Consider the following 25,000-nt stretch of genomic DNA (forward strand, 5'->3'; position numbering starts at 1 on the left):
GGATAGGCTAGCCTGATTAATCTGCTGTTTTTGAAATTTACAATCAGTCTTGTCTATGAATAATAATAATTTTTATGAATTTTGCGTAAAATAAGTGTTTCAGAAAGAAATAGTATCCAACTTTGCAAATATCATTATCGTCCAATTAAACCAGTAACTGTTGGTTTGGTCACATCCTGTGTGTTTCACACACATAGATGTGAAGTTTTTGAAGTCTCTTGTTTCCTCTTCTGGCTTTTCATGTGGTCAAATAAATGTCAGTGTACCGTGGAAAGTCTTATTTACCCAGCAACCTGTCTATATATACCTATGTGTTAACAGACAGAATGTGAGCTGGATTATCCAGTCAAACTGAAAGATCATTTTTAAATAACTAATGGCTGAGGTTTTATTTGATTAGGTGCGAAGCTGAAATACAACTTGTAGTTTTTTTGTTAAACTGGAAAGACTGGACGAGTTGGGTGTTATGAGGAGTAGTTGTTAAATGCAAAGTTACAGTAATTACATGCTCACAAACCACACATTAAGGCTTCATTAAGTCATTAACAATTGCAATTTAAGATCAAATAGAAAAACAACTTCTAATGTCACTGCTTTAAAATATGCTAATGCAAAAGCACAATGTAAGTATAATATTGTAAAAGTAAAAGATTGTTTTGTGGTACAATACTACACTAATAGTTAGATTGTTAGTGTATCATGGTAGAGGATCTGTGTGTGTGTGTGTGTGTGTGGTGGGGGGTGGGGGGTTAGCAGACGTGCTGCTATAAAGAAAGAAACTCCTCATTGACCATCTGACTCCACCAGACTCATATTTACTCATTAACCCGCTTGAAAACAGATATTTTTATGTTCTTGAATGCTGATTTGACTGGTCGATCATTTGTTCTTCGTAAGCAATTTGCCTGACAATGTCTTGTTGTAGGATGGGTAAACAAACAGGTGTAAACTATGTGCATTTAAAATTATATTATATTATATTATATATTTAGCAATCACCTTTATCCGAGGAAGATAAGCAAATTGTCATTTTTCTGTTGGGCAATTTTTTATTTATTTAAAAAAAAATGGTATATTTAGTATATAAGTATATATTTTTTTGTTATTTAATGTACTATGACTTAAAATCTACACTTTATTGTGAAATGCAAGGCTACATGGCAACTTCAGCAGCTTGGTTTTGTGTTTCAGTATGTTTTTGATAATCTCTGGTTTTCCGATTGATTAACAGGGTGTTGTGGATGGATTATAAAATGAAAAACCTTGTGCCAAGTGTGTGTGTGTGTAGTCAGCGGGGTTAAACCCTCAGAGACGGACTGTATCGGGATTAGCTCAGATTTCTGTTGCTCCTTTAACTGATGTTTGTCAGCTGCTATATACACACACGTCGGGTGTTTGCACTACAGTGGTCCTCATTTTGGACATGTCTGTCGGGCTGAAGTGACAGGAGAGTGTTAAAACTATTAAAAATAATGTTGGCATCTTAAAACTTGAGAAAAAAATCTGCCCGAATTATTAAATGAAAATTAACTCATAAATGTATAACCTTTTAGCCATCCCAGGCGTACAGTATATGACTATTTTCTTTCAGCCAAACATAATGAGAGTTATATTATATTATATTAAAAAAAAATCCTGGCTCTTCCAAGCTTTTCAAGTTTTTGAAGCCCAAAAAAAGTGCATCCATCCATCATAAAAGTAACCCATTCTGCTCCAGGGGGTTAATAAAGGCCTTCTGAAGTGAAGTGAAGTGATGTATCATTAAAATATCCAGTTTTTGGGTGAACTAACCCTTTAAAAGAGTCTGAACAGAAAGTTAATGTGGCCTTAAAATAACCACATGAAATAAGATGCTATGACACAGATACGAGGGGGAGAGACAGTGGTCAAAAGCCTGACTTAATGACCAAAAACATATGCCTCTAGTTGTCCAAGACAGGAAAATACAAGAGGAACACCATCTTTTGTATCCTATATTTGACCTCAGAAACCCTATATATTCAAAATGACCAATCAGCACTGCGTACATAGTGACAGTGGGCATATTCCCAAAGCATAAGCACTTACCCAGCATACTTTGATGTCTGTCAGCAGTTTTAGGGGCTTACAGATGCCAAGCATCCCTTCAGATGGGACAGCGTAGGTTGTAACAAAAGCTTTCACTTTTTTGCTAGACATTTCCTGCTGCTCAATCACACACAATGCTGTGGGTTCAACTGCTAAGAGTATTTACTGTAAGCTCCAGTAAGTGTAAACTTTATAACTTCTTCATTCTGTTGAGCGTCATTTTTAAAAGTCACAAACGTCTGAGCTCATTGTTTGAAGCTGATTTGGATCTCTTGGAAATTAATGCATTAATTCTTTTGACAGTGCAAAACCCTTCTTTGTCATATCATTTCTTTGAATAAAATGTGTACTTTGTGCATTTGAGAGAACTAGAGTTCTGTACTGTATCTGAAGCATTATGTAGTTTAATGTGGTAACTTTGAGGTACAGTACCTTGCATGTTTGATGTGGTTCTGTGTGTAGAGAAGTCAAGTAAAACCTAAAGATTACTCACATTCTCATTTGCTTTTCCTTTTAAAACAAGGTGAAAGTGTACTACTACTGCCTGTAATGCTTGATTTATGTTCATAACCCTTTCAAAATGACTAACAAGAAATGTATAATTACCAGAACAGGAGGCTGAGGATATGGGTCAAGTGCTAAGGTTATACCACAAGAGCCTTGATTATAAAGACCTGCAAATGCTACAACAGTTGTGTGTGTATATATATATATATCTATGCTCAGGGGTCTAAAGATGAATCATCTTGAGTTTTCAAATGAGTCAACAAATTGCATTGACGATGGATAGGAACATAATGTTAAAGAAGGAATTTGAAGTATGCTAGTAGAAAGTCTGTGGTTTTGTTTGTTGTATGTACATATATTTAAAATATCTTGGGTGTGAGCTTAAAAAGTTTAAGAGGAGAAACCTGAAAAGGTGTGTCTCAAGTTTCTAGGTTCAGTGTTTTTTTAGGAAAACTTACAAAATGTGCCGTGGGGAAGGTACTCCGACCATGACCAAGGTTTGGAAACACTAGGAGAGTTGAAGTAGCTTATCCATGGGGTGTGTGTGCTGTGTTAAACAATTTACATTCAAGGACCTCCAAAACCTCAGACTACCAAAATTTGCTTAACATCGGGACCCTCAGTGAATACAGTGCTAACCGACCACTAGGGCCTGTGGGCACTTTGTTGCATACAGAGACTAAGGCCCCTCAGAGAGTCTGACCTGAACATCAGGCACCCAAGTACAGTGCAAGCTTAAAGGGATACTCCACTTTTTTTTGGAAATAGGCTCATTTTACAACTCCCCACGAGTTAAACAGTTGAGTTTTACCGTTTTCGAATCCATTCAGCCGATTTTCTGATATTTAGAAGAAAATCAGTAACCAGACGGTTTCTGGTCTCATTGAATTCCATAGTAGGAAAAAAATATATACTGGAAGTCAATGAGACCAGAAACTGTCTGGCTACTGATATTCTTCTAAATATCAGAAAATCGGCCGAATGGATTCGAAAACGGTAAAACTCGACTGTTTAACTCTGGGGGAGTTGTAAAATGAGCCTATTTCCAAAAAAAGTGGAGTATCCCTTTAACTCCAGGTCACCCCCGTAGACACGTGCCCAGGGTCCCCCTGTGATAGTCATTCTGCCCAGCCAGAAATGGCATCTTAAATTTGATTGACTTTAGGGACCTAGAAAGAGGCATAACATAGAATTTCTGTAAATAATATAAAGTAACATGTTTGTCAACAACAGTCCTTTGGACCCATATCCCATTGGAGTTTTAATTAGTGAGACATCTAAAACTTTCTGGGAGGTGGTGTCCCCAGGACTGGAGTTGACAAACCCTGAGTATTGTTTGTTGGCTAAGTTGGCAAAAAAAATTACTTGTAAAGGAACCTAAAGCTTGGGAAAGCTTGTTTTTTTTTTTTTAAATTTGCTTTTTTTTGCACCTAGAGGGTACGACAAGGAGACCGTCACCAGAGATAAAGATTAACCTAGAAGAAGAGTAACCTAGGCCACGTCCACACGAAGCCGGTTCGTTCCCTGCACTGTAAAAGAAATATTTTCATGATTTGTAATCACAACATTTTTTCTTTTGTCAAATCAACTTAAATAATTTATGTAGTTCAGATAACATAATATTTTGAGTTTCTGATGATTAAATCAATCTCCTTCATTGTATTAACTCAATTTTTCCATTTCAATGAACTTAAAATTTTTAAGGCAGCCAGGTTACTTAATTTTTTAAGTTAAACCAACAATATTTATTTATTTATTTATATTTACAGTATCCAATTTGTTTTCCTCGTTCTAAAAAAAAAGTCCGTAAACACGGCGTCGCCTCAAGAAATATCTGCGTACACACGAAACCACTGAAACCGACTGAAAACGGTGTAGTATATATGCCAGACCAGTATGGGGCGCTGTAATTCTGCCACAGAGATGCACTACACGGAGAACAAGACTTTGAGCATGTGCATAACCTTGCGCGCTGTATACAAACCAAGAAGAAGAAGACGAATATGGCATGTGACGCAGCAGACACGTGATGTGATGACATCATAGTTTCATAAAATATTCAGATTGGCTGTACACACGAAACCGCAATGGTGTCGTTTTCAGATTTATCCACTTTGGGAGCGGTTTCAAAAAAGCCGGATCCGTGTGGACGAAACGCCAATGCGATAAAAAAATGTATACGTATACAGTCTTATATACAGTCAATATTAGTGTGGTTTATTATTAAGACATATTCAGACTAAATTATAGGACCAAAATGGGGAGCAATGATTAGAGAAGCCACATGACTGGATGCTAGTACCGAGTGATATGGCCTAAATGGAGAAGTTTAAGGGACTAATTACCGAACCTTGTGGGGCACCAGTGGTCTGGGAGCGCGCCTTTCAAAGTACTGTAACTTGGGAAGCCCTGTTATCCCAAGAAAATACAGCCCTAAATGTGCTAAATCAGCTTTGAGATCTACAGGTTGTGGATAAGTGTAAATTACTGCAGACAGATCCAGGAAAATCAATACAAAGTTAATCAAGGACATTCAAGGCTAGTGTAAGGGCTTCATTGATGGCAAGTAAAGTTGTTTCGGGACTTACTCATCGCTCTAATGTCTTCAACCTTCACGCCCTTTGTGATCAGTGGCATTGTGGTCAACATTCTCTCTAGTTATCAATCTCTATTGAAGTCTAAACCTATTAGTGAATTTCTCTCTGGAAGTATCAGTACCGTCTTCCTCATCCATTTTTAATATTGTCAGTGAAACGTGCACATACGCATGGGTTAATGAGCAGGAGGCAGGTGTGTGTGAGGTGCTTTATCTAGTCTTAATGAATGCCGAGGGTAGCAGATCTCTGTAGTCGCTCATGCATCAATGCTTGTCTGTCATCATTATGGACATGCATGTGTGTGAGTGTGTTCATTTGTGGCCAACAAAGCACTTTGACACATCATCCATCACCCAGTCTTTTATCCCTGCTGTTTCTCCCATTGAATTTACATGAGCCGGTCATGTCGACAAGGGTTGGGTCAATTTGCATTGGCTGTACTGTTTAATGAACAAGCTTATTAGAGAGCCAGTGGGGAGCAGAAGACTGTGGGACTGTTTTTTGCTGACTCTACCTGCCACAACTAAAGCCTCTGGGAAAAACAGCACAGCAGGATTTCATCTTTGAGAGAGAGAGGAGATCTTCACATAACAAGCCTTGGGTGCTTTTAGAGAGCCATTTTAAAGGTTTGGCCATTCATTCTTGGTTGGCAAGCTAGAGATCTGATGATTTTAGTCAGTGTTTGTATATGTGACTGACTATACTCAAAGGTGTGAAGTTAATAAGCCACAGGCCTACAGTAATCCTGCTTGATCAGGGATTAAAACACTTATGTGGTAGTTTGAGGTGTAGGGGTGTCTCTGTGTGAATGGATGTGCAATGGTGTGGAATATTTTGTTAAACATGCCAGACTAATTAACTCCTTTAATAAGGTTGTAGGTCATGCTAAAAACTGCAATGAAGCAGCAATGTTTTGTGTTGTCAGAGCAAAAATATAGTTTAGTGAGAGATTGAAATGCTTCTCTCTATGGGTTCAGCTAAAACAATGTGGTGGAAACTGGAAAGGTAATCTATATGAAAGTGGAATCGTACCCTATATACTTGCCATAGATACTTTTGTGTGTTGTGGCGCGGTGTGTTTTTGTAATTAGTTGTGTTGTGAGTATATGCGGTGTGTTTCTGTAATTGGTTGCGTTGCGAGTATTTGCAGTGTGTTTCTGTGTTTGTGTTTCTGTATTTGGTTGCGTTGTGAGTATTTGCAGCACGATTCTGTATTTGGTTGCATTGTGAGTATTTGCAGCACGATTCTGTATTTGGTTGCATTGTATTTGTAGCGCATTCCGGTATTTAGTTATTGTGAGTATTTGCTGTGTGTTTCTGTAATTGGTTGCGTTGTGAGTATTTGCAGTTTGTTTCTGTAATTAGTTGTGTTGTGAGTATTTGCTGTGTGTTTCTGTATTTGGTTGCATTGTGAGTATTTGCAGTGTGTTTCTGTGTGTGTGTGTTTCTGTATTTGGTTGCGTTGTGGTTGCAGTGTGTTTCTGTGTTTGGGTGCCTTGTGTGTATTTGCAGCACGATTCTGTATTTGGTTGCATTCTATTTGTAGCGCATTCCGGTATTTAGTTATTATGAGTATTTGCAGTTTGTTTCTGTAATTGGTTGCGTTGTGAGTATTTGCAATGTGTTTCTGTGTGTGTGTTTCTGTGTTTGGTTGCGTTGTGAGGATTTGCAGTGTGTTTCTGTATTTGGTTGCATTGTATTTGTAGCGCGTTTCGGTATTTATTTCCATATTTGCGTTGTGAGTATTTACAGCGTGTTTCTGTAATTGGTTGCATTGTGAGTATTTGCAATGTGTTTCTGTGTGTGTTTCTGTATTTGGTTGCGTTGTGAGTATTTGCAGCGTGTTTCTGTAATTGGTTGCGTTGTGAGTATTTGCAGCGTGTTTCTGTAATTGGTTGCGTTGTGAGTATTTGCAGTGTGTTTCTGTAATTGGTTGCGTTGTGAGTATTTGCAGTGTGTTTCTGTGTTTGGTTGCGTTGTGAGTATTTGCAGCACGATTCTGTATTTGGTTGCATTGTATTTGTAGCGCGTTTTGGTATTTATTTGCATTGTGAGCATGTGTTGTCAAACTGATTAAGGTGTTTTCTTAAATTGCTGCCGTTTTTTCTATTTTCATGTGTTGAGTTCTCTTGGCCACCTTATTTAAGGCATCCTAGGGGAAATAAATGTTATCTCGCTCCCACTCCTTGAAATTACTGCTTATAAATCACTCTCCGCTCGTCTGTGTTGGGTGGGCTGTGTGTGTGTCGTAAAATACCTGTGGCTTTTCTCATTTCCACAGCGACCAGAGACTCTCTGTTATCTCTGACTGGCACTATCCAGGAGGGAAAGTGTGAGCAGCAGCGAAGAGAGGAAGGGGGTGGGGTACGCATATGGGTTCAGTAGCAGAATTATTGAGAATGTTTGTCAAGAGAAGGAGAATGAGGGAGATAAAGAGAAGAGGTCTGTTTGTAACACGCAAATGAGTGGACGCGAGACAGCTGTGTTTTTGAAGAGCACATGATATGATGATTTGATTGATAAGCCCCTAGCAGGACTGGAGAGCGACTGAAATGGCGGTTCTCCTAATGGCAGGGAGAATAGTGTCTCAGTTATAATGCTGCGCTTGATTATTATCCTATATATGAGGATCATTGCTCACCTTTTAATGAAGCCTCTTTGCATAATGTATATAAAGATCCATTAGATGGATAGATTCTTAATTCATTTAACCATACCTGTTTTGGTTTGGGGTTTTATTTTTTTTTTCTTTATTTTATTTAGCCTTTTTATTTTATTTTTTTGTTCACAAGTTCACTGTTTTGTTTTCAAATTGTTACATTGTGTCTGAATTATAGTGCTATTTTTTGTTGTTGTTAGGTCTCTATGAAAACTGTTAAAGGGCCATTTGTTTTTTTTATAGACAGGCGGATAGGCGGATAGATGCAGTGATGGATGGATGGATGGATGGATAGACGGATGGGTAGATGGATGGATGGATGGGTAGATGGATGGATGGATGGATGGATGGATAGACGGATGGGTAGATGGATGGATGGATGGGTAGATGGATGGATGGATGGGTAGATGGATGGGTAGATGGATGGATGGATAGACGGATGGGTAGATGGATGGATGGATGGATGGATAGATAGATAGATAGATAGATAGATAGATTCTTAATTGACCATTACCATTTTGAAGTTATTATTATAATTTTTTTTTTATTATGTTCCATTTAGCCTGAATTCCAGCATTATTTAAGATTATCCAGATGAATCTGTTCAGTTCAACTACAGGACATATTATGTTCTGTTCCTCTGCGTGTTTGGATGCGTTTGGCTCCATTAAGTTGTAATGAAGTTGTGTCTGATGGCGGAGGATGCTCCTGCCAGCTCTCCTAACTGCTCTAAGTTCATTATTAATTGTTTTGCTCGGTTCAGCAGAAGGGCAAGGGGTGAAGCACAGTTTATCACGATAAAGCACGCGTTTGTTTGTTTCTGCTAGAGACGCTGGCAGTGAGTGATAGCTGGAGGTGTGTGAGAGAGAGATACACAAAGGAAGTAAGCTGTAAAACCCTCACACTTTAGAGTTGGAACTTAACATGTAAAATTCACTTTCAAATGTGTTGGATTTAGTCCAAAAATGTAGTCAGATTAAATAATGGTTTTGAAACTTCTTAATGTAAATGTAGCAAATACCGGGTGACCCAACACATTTTTTATTACAGTGCACCTAAAGTATTCTCTATTCTCCCCTTCAGTTATTAAAACACACACACACACACACACACACACGTTTGTCTTGTTTTTGTCAAACCTGCATTTCTGAAGTGGCTTGTTGTACTTATTCTTGCCAATTTCTGAACTTTGTTTTCCAGCACTTCTAATGTTACCGTCACTTTAGGAATGAGTCGCTTCAGTTGTAGCATTCCACTTTGGATACAACTGGGATAATCTACTGAATGAATAACTATAAAATGTAAAACCATTTGCATACTGGTGGTTTGACCTCGTCATAGTTGAATTCTTCAGGTTATTTCAGGCTGCGTTTGGATCAGTTCCAAACCACTTAATGTATCAGGGGCTAAATCATTACATGCAACGCATGCAAATTTATAGCATTATCAGTTTGTGTAATTTATTGTTATTGAACTATTGAAATGTATTTTTATTTGAATAGAACCTGTTTCACACACACACACACACATACACACTGGTTCGATTTGAATTCAATCTTAATTTCGAGGCTGTTTTGACTGGGTTCGGGTTTAACGCTCTGTGAATATTCATTCTGAATCTGTTTGTCTGTCCTTCTCTCCCCGCAGGTATGAGCCATGAGCCGAAGTCCCCAGCTTTAGGAATGATCTCGGCGGCACCATGCACCATGGCCACTGTAAGCCCCCTCGCTCCGTCCCCCATCAGCGGGAGCCCGGCGTCCCAGTCCGGATTCGCTGCCGCCCTCCGCAAGCTCGCCAAGCAGGCCGAAGAGCCACGAGGTGAGTGTGTCCTCTCCTCTGAACCCATCAGTCCTCACGCTCTTCTCTTTATCATCTCACACATGATGTCTGGATGAAAAGGCAATATGTCCCTGTAGTCCCTCAGCAGAGCTTAACTTGGCTGTTTCTATAAAGTAGGTCTTTTTAAAAGCATGAGCAGTTTTTGTTTATTTAGAGAGGAATCGTGGCAGATATATATATTTTTTTCCTGATTTGCTTTGATTTTGCTTTCATTTATTTGAGCTTTGTTTTTTTGTTGTTTTTTTGTAATTTGTTTTGTTTTCTGATTTTTTTTGTGACCATGTTTTCATTTAGTTTGTTTATTTCTGTTTTGTCTTGTTTTGTTTGTATGATTTGTTTTGTAATTTGTTTTCATTTTCTTTTGTTTACATTTAGTTTTTTACATTGTTTTGTTTGTCTGATTTGTTTTGTGACTGGGTTTATTTATATTTGTTGTGTCTATTTTGATTGGTTTGTCTGATTTGTTTTGTTTTCATTTGTGTTTCTTTTTGTTTTGCTATGTTTTGTTTTGTTTATTTTTCTTTTTTTGCTATTTTTTTTGCTTTTTGTTTTGTTTTCTTTTGCTTTTTTGTTTTTCTATGTTTGGTTTTGTTTGTTTTGCTATGTTTTTTTTTTTTTGCTTTTTGATTTTGCTATGTTTTGTTTTGTTTGTTGTTTTGCTTTTTGTTTTGCTACGTTTTGTTTTGCTATGTTTTGTTTTGTTTATTTTTCTTTTTTTGCTGTTTTGTTTTGCTTTTTGTTTTGTTTTGCTTTTTGTTTTTCTGTTTTGTTTGGTTTGTTTTGCTATTTTTTGTTTTGTTTTGCTTTTTGTTTAGCTATGTTTTGTTTTGTTTGTTGTTTTGCTTTTTGTTTTGTATTGTTTTGTGTGTTTTGCTTTGTTTTGATTGTTTTGTTTTGTTAATTTTTTTTAACAACATTATCCACCACTTACATGGACACTTGTATATTATGCATTGTTGTGTAATTACCACTTGCGTAGTTGCATTAAGTCGTTTAATGCAGAATGTAAACAAGCACACCACCATATGTATGCGTGTAATATGGACATCCATTCTTCGCTCAGCGTGTGTATGAGTGTGGGTGGTGCTTTCTGTCAACAAATTGTGAATAGATTTGAATAATATTTGCATATGGGTTTGCAGCATTTCAGATGGCTGGCACAACATTCAGCTGCCCATCTGTCTGTGTAATTGTTGTAGTCAACGCCAAAATAAAAACACACACACACACACTCTCACACAAAAAGTCTGATAATGCTTATTACATACAATATCAAGTTCTCAGACAGTGTTTTCTACTGTTGTCTTGGCGTGGCGTGTAAGATCTACAAAATTGTTGCTGTCAATTTTTTCAACTTAAATTAAACAAAAAAACAAAAAACAAACATGGGTTGAAAGTGAAAGTAGCTATTAAATTGCATTATGCTGTGAAGAAAAACAAGCTGTTCAACAAGCATCCTAAATGATCTAACACTGTCTAAAGCTTTCTCAAGAATACGTGGTTTGGCCATGTGTTTATCGACATGATCCATTGTGAGTGATCATGATATTCTTCTCTCTAAGGCTACGAGACAGAGAGAAAGGGATTATATTGATTGGTTAAGAGCTTGTATGCCAGTGATTTCTATAGACCTTCTCTAAGTGTCTTTTTACTGCTGTCTCTGTGAGTTTATCACACTGTGCATACTGCTCTGCCTTTGCTCACCACTTTATGCATTCATACACTCTTTGACTAGGGTAATTCAATGACAGTCAATGCTCTGTCTCAGATTGCTAAGCCTGTTTGGAAAAGCTGTCTTTTGTTTAAGGCTTTGGTGGCTTTGGGGCTTTTGGTGTGTGTGTGTGTGTGCTTCTCCATATGCACACATGCTTTTGTGAATGTGTTCTTGTTGATGCTTGTAGTAGTACATAACTGACCCCCCCCCCCCCCCCCCCACCACCAACCCAAATACATGTATTTTCTCAACTTACTTTCTCTCACTTTCTTTTTCTCACTTTCTCTGTTTCCTCAAGGGTTTGACTGATAGCATGACTGTAAACAATTAAAATATTGCCAAATGTATAAAAGAGTAAAGTAAAACTAGATAAGTTAAAACTTTTAAAAAAGAGCACTTATTATAAAAAAATATATCTATATACCAATATACTTAAGTGCAAAATGTGAATTGAATGTGTTATTGCATGTTATGTATAATTAAATAAAATGCATTGTAGTTTACATTTATTTTAAATGCAGTTGAACTTATTGCCTCTTTGACCCATTTAAGGAGATCCTAAGTACATCAGAATGTGCAATTTCTTAATTACCTCTATTGAAATATGGTTAAAGGCTTATGTTGAATGTTTTGACAAGAATTTATGGTAAACTAAAATGTATTTTTTTTATTGAAACTTATGTGCCATGCACTTAAATATATTTGTATTTTATAAAATACATTAACTTTAAATGTAATCTTGAATAACAGTTAAATTAATCATGTACTTTACACACTCAAAAAATTAATCTTTTTTTTTTTAATTTACACAATTTGATATAGCAAAGTTCCATCAAATTAAGTAGTTTAATTGAATAATCCTTAATCAATTATTCCGTTTCATTTGATGGAATTTGACTGTTTATCAAATTGCGTAAATTAAAAAAAGGCTTAATTTTTTAATGTGCTTTAGTATTACATCGAAATAAGTCAAATCGATACTTCTAAATGACTAAAACAATTATTTAAAATTCAAACGTTTAAGTGTACTTAAAGTAAGCGTGTAAAGAAACTGTACTTTAATACTTAAATGGTCTTTTATTTCATCAATATTATATTTTCTGCTAGGAAAAGTTGTGAAAAATACTATACACTACATGTGCACATACAAGACAATTAGTCACTAGTCACACTTTCAACGTAAGTTTTGGGTATTTTTCCACCCGTATTATCGTTTACAAAGCAAAAAATGTAGATTTGAACTACAAGAAGTCCACAATGTGAGTTATCATATATGTCCATAGCATAAACAGTGCAGGACGAGTTTATTTCTCTTATAAAATCCCCTAACCATACGTTTTTGGCAATAGTAGCGGCACTTCCCTTTGTATAAACCATTTAGTTGTCAGGGATTTCTAGGTAGAAATCTAGCAGGTATGTTAAAGAGTAAAGCAAAATTGAACACAAAAGGAGTGAAGAAGTACAAAACCCGGAGTATTGACTTCTTATCAGCTCTCCGGCAGACACAAGCGCTCCGAGGAGGGCTGACCTACTTTACTCTTTGTGTTGGGTGTCTTATATAGATACTGCTTTTAGCGGCAATAGGTTTTTTTTTTCTGTGCTTGTGTGGTTTTCAAGCCTTCTGTCTTAATGAGGAAAAGTCATTTCTCACACACACTCGCTGCAATCGAAACAACGAGAAGTGCATATTATGGAGGGGATCATGTACAGTCAGACGTTCATTATCGCAAGGATGACTAGATCTCGTATCTCGCTGTACATTATACTGCTTATTACACTGCTGTAGTTGCCATTGGCTAATAGATAAATACATGGATGTGAACTAATGATTTAATCACTTTTAAAATCCCAATTTAACCAGGATTGCGATGCAGGGAGTAATCTGCCCAGCAACTAGAACACTGTTACAATATTAAAAGATTCATCTATGCATTATATACATTTTTAATCTGCAATGAAAAAAGTTATGATCAGTAAGTTATGACAACACATTTTTACATTGATTTAACTTTTTTTAATTTAATGTAATTTAAGTTGAAATTACTGTAGTGAAGTTTTTTATTCTTCCACGCAACAGACCAGGAGACTCTTGAGGTATCTTTCATGCAGAAGTTCTTTATTACGTCGCTGTAGTCATCTCAAGGATAGTCTGATTTAAAAGAACCTTACATTCTAATTTATACATTTCAAAGAGGGTGGGATTACCTAAAGGTGGAGACACTGAAACAAAGCAAATGGTAATGCATGTGACCCTGGAACTCCAACTTCCAAGGCAAATGGTCTCAGACATTAACATACAGTAGCAGCTGTTCTAACATCAAACAGGCATTTTCACACGGTGAGACGAGAAACAGGAAAAGCATAGCTTTCCCGTGTGGTCAAAGGACAGTCAGGAGGGTCACACTGGGAATTCCTACTGTTTTCAGACTTTCTCCATTTAAAACATTAAATTAACCATGTTAATAAAATTTGTAATCTCACATTACTTAAAAATCCAAGTTGATTGTACTTAAAAAACTTTTTTTTAATTATTATTATTATTATTTTTATTTTTTTACAGTGATCAAGCTCTCATATTTATGTCTTCCTCTCTCCTCCAGGTCTTTAATTATGTCTTGTTGTTTCAAGTGACATTTTTGTTTAATCGCTAAAGTTCATAATCATAAAATAAATACCAAAGTCCTCCAGGGCTGTTTTTACTGCAGTAGATTAGTAGCAATTAATTATATAATTTGATTTGATATAGAGAGACTGTAGAATGATATGAGAAAAATTAAAGCCGTTTAATCACTATGGACTAAATACTATTAAGCCGATATTATACAAACATATTTGATTGTTCGGTGCTGATATTGACCAATTAGAATTAAACACTGTATACCAGAGCGCTGTGTATTGAATATTTGTATACATTTATTCATTTAGCAGCTGCTTTTATCAAATGTGACTTAGAAACGTTATATGTAAAGTTTCTCTTGTTGTGAGACACAAAGAATGTCTTTGTTTTAGATTTTAGAGTGTCTTAGACAACGCAGATATGCATGTGTGCATATTACACACACACACACACACACACACTCAAATGGTCTTTGATCACAGTAAAGCGCTGTATGGGGGTTTGGAGGAATGAGTGTGTGTTCATGTGTGTTTACCGCAGGGAGATGGCAGTGTTTGTTTCTTTATCTCTTTAAACTGGCATCTGATCTGACAGGCCAACGGGGCTTTGATAGCGGCGAGGTTGGCAGTCAGGGACGTGATGATGTATGTTCACTTCATCTGACAAGTTGTTAGTTCTGTCTGGCATCCACACACGTACAAATACATCCCCCCTTCTTTGCCTCTTCTACTAGTCTGGATAGTCTGTTGTTGGCTCTGATGTTATTATACGTCCCTCTCAGAGGACGCAGAACGTCGCTGTTATTCGTCAGAAACGTACGTTTGTAAGTCAGAAACATTAATATTTACCACATGTACTAACGGCTCATTGAGCTGTGGAAGATTAAGGATTGTTAAATCTAATTTATTTATTAAATTAATTATATTCGATAATGTATCAATATAATGTGTGGTCATGAGTATGTATGTATGTATATAGTATGTATACAGTATATGTGTGTTATATGTGTATATATGTATGTATATGCATATGTATATATATTAGGGCTGTCAAACGATTAATCGCGATTAATCGCATCCAAAATAAAAGTCTGTGTTTACATAATATATGTGGGTGCACTGTGTATAATTATTTTGTATATATAAATACACACACATGCATGCATATTTAAGAAAAAAAAATTATTTATATATAAAATATTTATATATATATAATATAAATTATATATGAAGAGTTCAGATGCAAAAGCCTCTAAATGCCATTTGAAATTTTCTTCTTTAATGATGATTTTTATCAAACTTGTATATTTAAGTTCAGTAATTTCACTTAAATGGCAATGATAATTACCTATTAATTGTTATTTAAGTGAAATTACTGAACTTAAATATACAAGTTTGATAAAAATCATCATTAAAGAAGAAAATTTCAAATGGCATTTAGAGGCTTTTGCATCTGAACTCTTCATATAATTATATATACAGTATATACATGAAAATATTTCTTAAATATAAAAAAATAAATATAAAATAATTATACACACTACACACATATATATTATGTAAACACAGACTTTTATTTTGGATGCGATTAATTGCGATTAATCGTTTGACAGCCCTAATATATATATACATATATATATATATATATATATATATATATAAATCAATCAGTATTGGAAGTGTTTCCGATTTTTCAATATCCATGTATCGAAAAATCGATGTTTTTGACAACACTACATTGCACTTAGTTTATCATTTCAGATGCCTTCTTAAAAGACTACAATTGAAAACTAAAATTGTACAAAATTCAAAATTCATCCCGTCTTTTCTTTTTCAGGTTCTATAAGTAGCGAGTCATCGCATGTTTCCTCCCCGGTGACCAATCACATTTCTCCTGTCAGTACGCCTAAGCGAGTTGCCATGGGTACCAGCCTGGTCCCGCCTACAGGCACCCCGCCTGTGGTCACCATCGCCCCAACTAAAACAGTCAATGGGTTTTGGAGGTCTGAAGCCCGTCAGGTATGAAGATAAAATGAGCTTTATATATGCTAGTGTGTTCCTAAAAGTTGACAATACAAACAGTTATTGTGCATTATTTGATTTTACATCGTTACAAGTGCAAAGAGAAAGAGCAAGTCCGTTTTATTTTGACGAAAAAAGTCAGTCATGCATATTTAAATCTTCCGAGATGTTCAGGTGTCCTAAAATCTTGGAATTTAAGTTTTGTGCTTTATTCCCTTATTTTTTTATTTCCTTTCAAATAAACTGTTGTCTGACATGAGCACAAAAGAGTTGCGACTAGTCCGCCATGTGTGAGGTCATTCATTTGGTTTGCGAAAATGAAAACCGTATGGTCACGACTGAGACTTTTCTTTCCCTTTTCCTTCATCTTTGCCAATCAATACAAAGCGAAACATCTCTCCAGGCCTCTCGGTCCTCAGGGCTGGTATTATGTGTGTGTGGTCAGGAGGGCTTGACCGCAGGTCTTGCTCTGAAGAGGGATTGAGATCCTGATGGGGTCGCAGGGTTTAAATTGGGCTGGATTAGTGCAAATGGGTTGATCTGTGGGTGTCCTGCATGTCTATTATTTCGGTGACTCTCAGGCGCGACCGCAAGATCATGCCAGAATGTGTGTGTGTGTGTGTGTGTGTGTGGATTCGGATGGATGGTTTGTTCAGCTCTCGTTCTGTGTGGCTTTGAGTTTATTTAGCACTGCAGTCAGGGGACATCAGGAGAGACAATAGACACTTTCCCCTGATCAAACTACCCTCTCTCTGTTTACACAAAGAGTCTTCTGTAGCTCTGCCTGGAGGGAGAGAGAGAGAGAGAGAGAGAGAGAGAGAGAGAGGATGGATGGAGGGACCAATGCTTTGGACTCAGCTTTAAGCCATGCTTGTCTCTCGACCACACACACATGTGCTTGCTGTTTCATCTATACTCTATATTTGGCACCTATTTGAAACTGAATTGAGTCAGATTGACTAAACAGAGCAAATTAGTGTGAGAGCTCAATCCCATAAAAAGATTTAATGGGAGTGTAAATTTCTGCGTGTGATCTTCCCGGGACGCACAAATGAAAGAACACGGACGCAGCCGGATTATTTCAATAATGAGAAGTGCAAATTAGCGTCTGGTTTAAGACATGCTTGTTTTTTTTGGGTGGTAAATAATGGTGCAAATACCAGTAAATGAACTAGCGCAAACCTTAGTAAATCACCTTGGATGATTTATTTAACCCTCTGGTGCTCTTCATGCGTCGGTCAAAAATGACCGGTATTTGTCATTGAAATGAATGTATTATATTTTAGTTTAAATATATGTTTTTTTTATTTAAAAATGAGTTTTTTTAGTGGATTCTTTTATACTAAACTTATATTTACGCTTTATTTATAATCCATTTAGTCACTTTTTGAGCGTAGACCTGAAAATCTAATTTCCAACCTAAACTGTGGTAAATCTTCAATGCTTTAGAGCACAGACTTCAGTTTAATCTCTTTTCAAAGACGATACGGCACTCACTCACTCACTCACCAATTTACTACTCACTCGTTCACTCACTCACCCACCAACTTACTACTCACTCGTTCACTCACTCACCCACCAACTTACTACTCACTCGTTCTCTCACTCACTCACTCACTCACCCACCAACTTACTACTCACTCACTCACTCACCCAGCAACTTACTACTCACTCGTTCACTCACTCACCCACCAACTTACTACTCACTCGTTCACTCACTCACTCACTCACTCACTCACTCACCCACCAACTTACTACTCACTCACTCACTCACTCACTCACTCACTCACCCAGCAACTTACTACTCACTCGTTCACTCACTCACTCACCCACCAACTTACTACTCACTCGTTCACTCACTCACTCACCAACTTACTACTCACTCATTCACTCACTCACTCACTCACTCACCCACCAAATTACCACTCACTCACTCACTCACCTACCAACTTACTACTTACTCTCTCGTTCACTCACTCACTCACTCACTCACTCACCCACCAACTTACTACTCACTCGTTCACTCACTCACCCACCCACCAACTTACTACTCACTCGTTCACTCACTTATTGTCGCTCTCACTCACTCACTCACTTCACTCGCATATTCTCTCACTCACTTACCACTCACTCACACACACTCACTCACTCTCACTTACTCTGAGTGAACAGTACTCACTCATTCACTCACACTCTCTCTCTCTCTCACTCACTCGCTCACTCTCTCACACTCACTCACTCTCACTCACTCACACTCTCTCTTTTTCTCTCACTCGCTCACTCTCTCTCTCGCTCTCACTCGCTCACTTACTCACTATAGGGAATTATATATTTAATAAAATGTATAGCAGCAGCAAAACCAGCCTTCAAAACCAATTTCATTCTTATGTTCAGTGAGAGGGTGGTAAATGGTCATATATACCTTTACATTATGAAGCATAAATATGCATAAAATGATATAATTAACGTAATATGACATAACAATATATGATATAAACAAATTTTTGTGTTCAGTGGTATTATTATAGCGGCAAAAACATTCCCACGATGCCCTAACCATGAATGTTTTCCCCCATTTAGGCCGATGCATCATTGAGAGTGTCCGGCCAGGAGCGTTTGGCTCCAGATCGTCCTTTACCCGGCCAGGAGAAGAGCTCCCTCTCTCTCCCTCCATACCTGGGTCCAGCTCACCCGTTCAGCATGACCCCCAGTGCTCTCATTCAAGACCCTCGTCTTCAAGCTCAGTCAGTACCTCACGCGTTCTCACACGCCGGCTCATCTCACAGCGTTTATATATATATAGTGTTTTTTCCTCATTTGCTGTTCTCTTCCTCTCTCAGCCTGTCCCGGCAGGTTCCTAACATGCTGCTAGCAGGAGCTCCGCAGGAGGAGTATCTCCGCGATGGCTTTCGCCCGTACGCCTCCGCTGAAGAGTTGCGCATGCCTTTGCTCCCTCTAGGGCTCAGCTCAGGAACCACACCCGACACTCTCGCGTACTTTCACTCAGGATATTTGCCCCATCCCTCGCTTGCTTCATACAGGTGTGTGGTGTAGTTCTGGTGGTTCTTTTGAATATATAGTACCTTCCTGTATTAGACCTTCGAAAAACCTAAAAACATGTTGAGCACGTTTTTAAAAAAAAAAATTGGTCTTAAAGGGATAGTTCAATTCATTTACTCGCCCTTATGTCGTTCCAAACCCGTAAGACTTTTGTTCATCTTCAAAACACAAATTACAATATTTTTAATGAAACTATATTTGTATTTGTCCTCTGATAGTTAGTGATAGATGATTCAAATGTTTGGTTACCAGTCGCTTTATTTTATTTATTTATTTTTATCGTTTGCTGATGCTGAATGGTGAAAAATATTGGTCTGTTCTTTTTGTATGTTCAGTCCTTTACCAAAAAAATACCTTAAAACTGTAATATTTCCCTATAATAATAATAATAAATAATAAACATTTATTAAAATAGTATTGTAATGTAAACATCAATATAAATATGATAAATATATTATATTCATTATACAGTTTTATTATGTATTATCTTTTATTAAATTATGATTCATTTTGTTATTATTCATTATTGAATTTGTTTTAATATTATACTTAATTACACTAATATATCTATACTGTATAATATATACTATTTTCAACCCTTGTCACTAAACCTAAGAATTAAATAGTCTATTTTTTTTATATACCTTTTATTAACTAAAATAAAATGTATATATTTATTCTACATCACACACATTTTCACTAATTACATTTTATGATGTATTTTAATAATTGTATATCATTTTGTATAACCATTTAATGAAATAAATTGCATATAATTATTCAATATTTAATTAGTTACCATAATTGTTATGCATATATTTATACTACATATATATGATAATTTTACACCAATTAAAGAGGCTGTTTTTGCAACTTTTATTTGATATAATAAGTAATATATATATAAATATATATATATATTGTATATATTGTGTGTGTATATATATATATATATATATATATATAAATTGTATATATACATGTTACCATTTTCCACTGAACCTATTAAGTTGATGATTTTTGGTGTAAATCTGAACGCTAAATACTAAATAGACATTGATATGTAAAATTAGGCAATGATTTGTTAATGTTCTCATGGTTCTGACGTCGCTAGATTAGATCTTTTTGTCCTCCGTTATAAATAAGCCCATCAGCACATCTCTTTGCGGGAGGTGAGACAGAAATAGGCAGTGATGTTGATGTCGGAGGGCCAGAGAACAGAGGTTAATGAAGAAGCGGGTTATTTCTAGAGGCTGTAATTCTCTGCTCTATGTGTGTGTGTGATCAGGATGGAGGACTTCTACAGTCTGCCGGCCCTGCGCTCGCATTACTACCCGCTTCCAGAGGGGGGCGCCCTGCCGACCCTGCACCCGTCTGCTGTCCACCTGCCCATGCAGGGCGTCTTTTACCCTCCTGACCTCACACACCAGTCCCTGTCAGCACTGCACTCTGAGAGGTACACACACACACACACCACTGACGCACACATCACATACAATGGATGTCCAAGATTGAATTTATAATTAAAGTGGTTGCAAGGCAATTGGCGTTGTAGTGAAATTTCTCCGGATTTCATTCAGACTTTGTTTTGTTGGTCATTTTATTAACCTTTTATGCATCTCTTTATTAAGTAAAAAATTTGATGTAATATGAATTTGTTTATATTTAATGTAATACCTAATTAAAATAACATAACAAAATAAATAACATTAAAATGTTAAATTATATATTTAATTTTATTTTATATTAATAAAATGTTATTTTCTTGTTATATATTATATTTACAGTAGTCAACATTTGAAGTGGATCAAAACCTTATACATGAATGTTAAACAATACCCGATAAAAAAAAATGTATCCACGTAGATTAATTAAATGAAACTAATTACATATAATTATTTAATATTTTAACATTTTGAATACATTCATGGGTATGTTTACTGCATAATACATAATACCTTTTTCCACTCTCTCACTAAATCTAATTGGCGGTTTTAAATATGGCACTACCTTCTAATAAAAATAATATATTTTATTCTATATTTATAGCTTTTTTTATTTATTTTCAAATTGATTAATTTTGATAATTATATAGATCATTTAAATTTGATTACATGTAATATACAAGATGGAATTAATAATTATAATGGTTACAGGGCGAGCTATGTATTGAAATATTATTTATTATAATATTAAATGAATAAAATAAATATTTGATAAATAAACATAGTTATATATGCTCTATTATATATGCAAATCAGGTGAACGCACTCCCATTGGCAATTGCCATGTCACAGGGATGCTCATTTGCATAACGTTAAACTCTTTTGCAGGTGTTTGCGTGTAAACACACGATCTTTCCGTCATCAGCATAAGACATTCTCCCATATATATCACACTCACATGTCACCTTGACACACACACACACGCTTTCGCCATCTTCTCCAAACATCATCAACACTCTCCTGTGTTCCTGCGGACTCTATTCTTCTTGTTCCTGTTGAGAGTGTTGCATCTCACACCATTTGTGTGTGTGTGTGTTTCGACCCTCCACAGGCTGCAGATGGAAGAGGAACTTCGCCAGCAGGAGAGGGAACGAGAACGAGAGAAAGAGAGAGCGCGTGAAATCGAACGAGAAAGGCATTGGGAACAGGAGGTGCGGAGAGAGAAGGACAGAGAACGAGAGAAGGAACGAGAGGTGGAGATAAAGAAGGAGAGAGGGAGAGAGATCCAGGCGGTCAAGGCCATGGAGAAACGCCACCTGAGCCACGAGCCGCTGGCGAACCAACACTTGATCTCTCATCCGTACGCACACCGGCAGCACATGAAGGAAAGAGCCAAGCTCGAGGACAGACTCGCTGCTAACAGAACGGGTACAGCCCTGATCCAACAACACACTATTAAAGGGATACGCCACTTTTTTGGGGAAATGGGCTCATTTTACAACTCCCCCAGAGTCAAACTGTTGACCTTTACCGCTTTTGAATCCATTCAGCCGATCTCCGGTTCTGGCGGTACCACTTTTAGCATAGCTTAGCATACATCATTGAAGTGAACAAGACCAATAGCATTTCTCCCCAAAAAAATTATCAAAGAGTTTCGATATTTCTCCTAATATAGATGTTGTGATTTTCTAGGCTGATATGACTAGGAACTCTACTCTCATTCCTGCGTAATAATCAAGAAACTCTACTGCTATCCCTTACTATCCCTTTAACAAATTTTAACTATTATGCTAAATTCACTTTTACATGGTGTTTTGAACATAAATGTGTGACGGAAGTGTGCACACAACCCACCCAATAATGATAAAAAATCCACCTCCCCATAAATCATAAGTAGCGTCTCGGAATAAGCCGTTTGCACTTTCACAAATGCTGACTGACTCTGGCCTATTAGCATAAACTCAGTCCGCCATGTTTATCCACTCGCCAGAGCATTTAACGGCAGCGTTCAAGTTTTAATAAGAAATTTTATTCTTATTAGTGAATGATTTGAGTGAGTGATTTTCTGTTTCTTTAGTTGTTTGATTCATTTTAACAGTATATATAGCATGTAGGTACTGTATATTACGCTGCTTTCACTTTAATACACAGATCTAATAAACATGTGATTTCTTTCCCCGCTGTTTACGTTCACAGACATAACCGACTGTGTTTATGTGAACGTTGTGTGTTTTTGACAGTTTAAGCACAATAAGACGTGAACGAGAACTTATTTTAATAGTTCAACCATAGTTCAACCAGTTTTAATTATAGCAATTTTAGTTCTTTAAGTTTGTTTATTTCCAATTTTCAAATTTACAACTTATTTTATTATTTTATTTATTTTATTTATTTTTATTTCAGTTTATGTTTTAGTAAAGACATATTTTTAAAAAGAAACTAAAAATTTAAAAACTTAAAATGGAAATTAGAAATGTTGGCAGCTAACTGAAATAAGATGAAGTACTAACATGACTAAAACTGAAATAAAATAAATGTAAGCTAAATAGAAATATTTTAAAACTAATACAAATAACAAAAAGTTGACCAACCTTAAAAATAAAATAAGTTGTTAGTTGCCTAACTGAATCAAATAAGCTTAAGTTGAAGTACTAAAATTAATTTATTTTTATTTCAGGTTTAGTGTGAGTAATTATAGTATGCCAACTTGCCTTGTTTTAAAAATATTTCTATTTAGCTTTAATTAATTTTTTTATTTTAGTATTTGTAAAGCTAAACACAAATATTTTTTAAAAAGAAACAAAAAATGAAATGGAAATTAGAAACATTTTAAGTACTAAAATGACTAAAAACAATACATTAAAAATATAAAATGAAGATAAATACAAATATTTTTTAAATGAAAAATAAGTTGCCAAGGAAGCAAACTGAAATAAAGGAGTTTAAGCTAAATTACTAAAATGAGTTAAAATAATTAAATAAAAATATAATTAAAGATAAATAGAAATAAAATAACAAATAATAAAAATACAACAAAATACAAATAAAAAGCTCAAATCAAATATTCAAAACAAGATTGTTTCTGAAGACAAAAGCTGTTCCTTGCTATTACTATAAATTGGATGACGTTCCCATTTTTGGTCCTTCTAGTATATTTAGTAGATATTAATGAAATATTTACAGTTGCTTCACTTTGAAAAGAACATGTTTAATTCATCTACGCATCTCTGGTCTCTCAATACAGACAAAACCAAAGAAGCGTCGCTGCTCGCGCCACAGTCTGGCCCGTACTCGTCCTCAGGAGGTCATTCCTCGCTCTCCACCTCAGGCCTCGGCCTCTCCTCAAGCCTCCAGTTTGGGAAAAGCCACCGGCCCATGGGGACTCCCATGATGCTCCAGTGGCAGGAGGAGGACGACCGATGGCTTGCCAGACAGAGAGCAGCGCTGAAGGTGGAGAAAGCGGAGTTTCACCAGCAGGAGAAGCACCAGGATAGTGGTCGGAGCGCAGAACCAGTGGAACCACAGAGAGAGAGACACAGGTGGGTCACAGATGAAGGGGATCTCCTATAAAACACTGCAGGCGGTGTATGTTATCACACTGCCCTCTTCTGGCGCACTCTAGAAATGTTTTCTCCTGTTTCAGGTACAGCTCACACCGTAATGATGTGAGTGTCAGAGACTTATCTCAACCCTTGGGGGCGCCACCTCCTCTCATCACCCCTAAAGCTGTTCCTCGGGACCATCACCCCTCCTCATCCACTCCCAGCAGTCTCTGGAACCCCGTCTCCCTCCTCAACTCGCCCTCAGACCGGCCTCTGCCCCACATCCATCCTTTCTCAGGCCACACCAGACCGAAAGCTCTGGAAGAGTACATCAGGCCCTCTTCCATGCGGGGGAACAGCCTCCCGGAGTCTGGGAAATACCTGCCGGATCTGGAGAAATCCCCGCGGATCTTCCTGAACCAGCAGAGGGTCTTCAGCCAGTCTGGGGCTCCGGAGAGGACGGACCCCATGATGGTGTTCGATCAGGCTCTGCAGGAGCACAGGAGGCTCCTCAGCAAACTAGACCTGGAGGAGAAGAAACGCAGGGAAGCCAGAGAGAAAGGTAGGAAGTGCAGAAAATTTCAAAATATCAGAAAATCTATCTATCTATCTATCTATCTATCTATCTATCTATCTATCTATCTATCTATCTATCTATCTATCTATCTATCTATCTATCTATCTATCTATCTCTGTGTGCCTATCTATCTATCTATCTATCTATTAGGGCTGGGTATTGAGACAAATTTCACAATTCGATTCGATTTCGATTCACAAGCTTGCAATTCGATTCAATTTCGATTTGATTCGATTCAATATCGATTATTTTGGATATCAGTTACAATAAATGGCAAATTTTCTCAAGGAAATCAAATCTCTTAACTAATGCTGTAAACTATGGGAGTCTATTGTAGCCAATAGGCTTCATTAGC

The 25,000-nt window shown here is 36.7% G+C and overlaps 1 protein-coding gene across 1 annotated transcript in view; it reads left to right on the plus strand.

Annotated features, from left to right (window-relative positions):
• gse1a (Gse1 coiled-coil protein a) overlaps positions 1–25,000 on the plus strand; it is a 34,762-nt gene that overhangs the window by 810 nt on the left and 8,952 nt on the right. Inside the window, exons 2-9 of the mRNA XM_039648091.2 lie at positions 9,478–9,648; positions 15,837–16,018; positions 18,602–18,765; positions 18,862–19,062; positions 20,370–20,537; positions 21,638–21,954; positions 23,771–24,065; positions 24,170–24,630. Coding sequence (XP_039504025.2) covers positions 9,480–9,648; positions 15,837–16,018; positions 18,602–18,765; positions 18,862–19,062; positions 20,370–20,537; positions 21,638–21,954; positions 23,771–24,065; positions 24,170–24,630 — 1,957 coding nt within the window. The 5' untranslated portion in view covers positions 9,478–9,479. The remainder of the gene's footprint in view (positions 1–9,477; positions 9,649–15,836; positions 16,019–18,601; positions 18,766–18,861; positions 19,063–20,369; positions 20,538–21,637; positions 21,955–23,770; positions 24,066–24,169; positions 24,631–25,000) is intronic.

The sequence above is a fragment of the Pimephales promelas genome, chromosome 25 (genome assembly GCF_988280905.1).
Source record: "Pimephales promelas chromosome 25, fPimPro1.hap1.1, whole genome shotgun sequence".
Taxonomy (NCBI): Eukaryota; Metazoa; Chordata; class Actinopteri; order Cypriniformes; family Leuciscidae; genus Pimephales; species Pimephales promelas.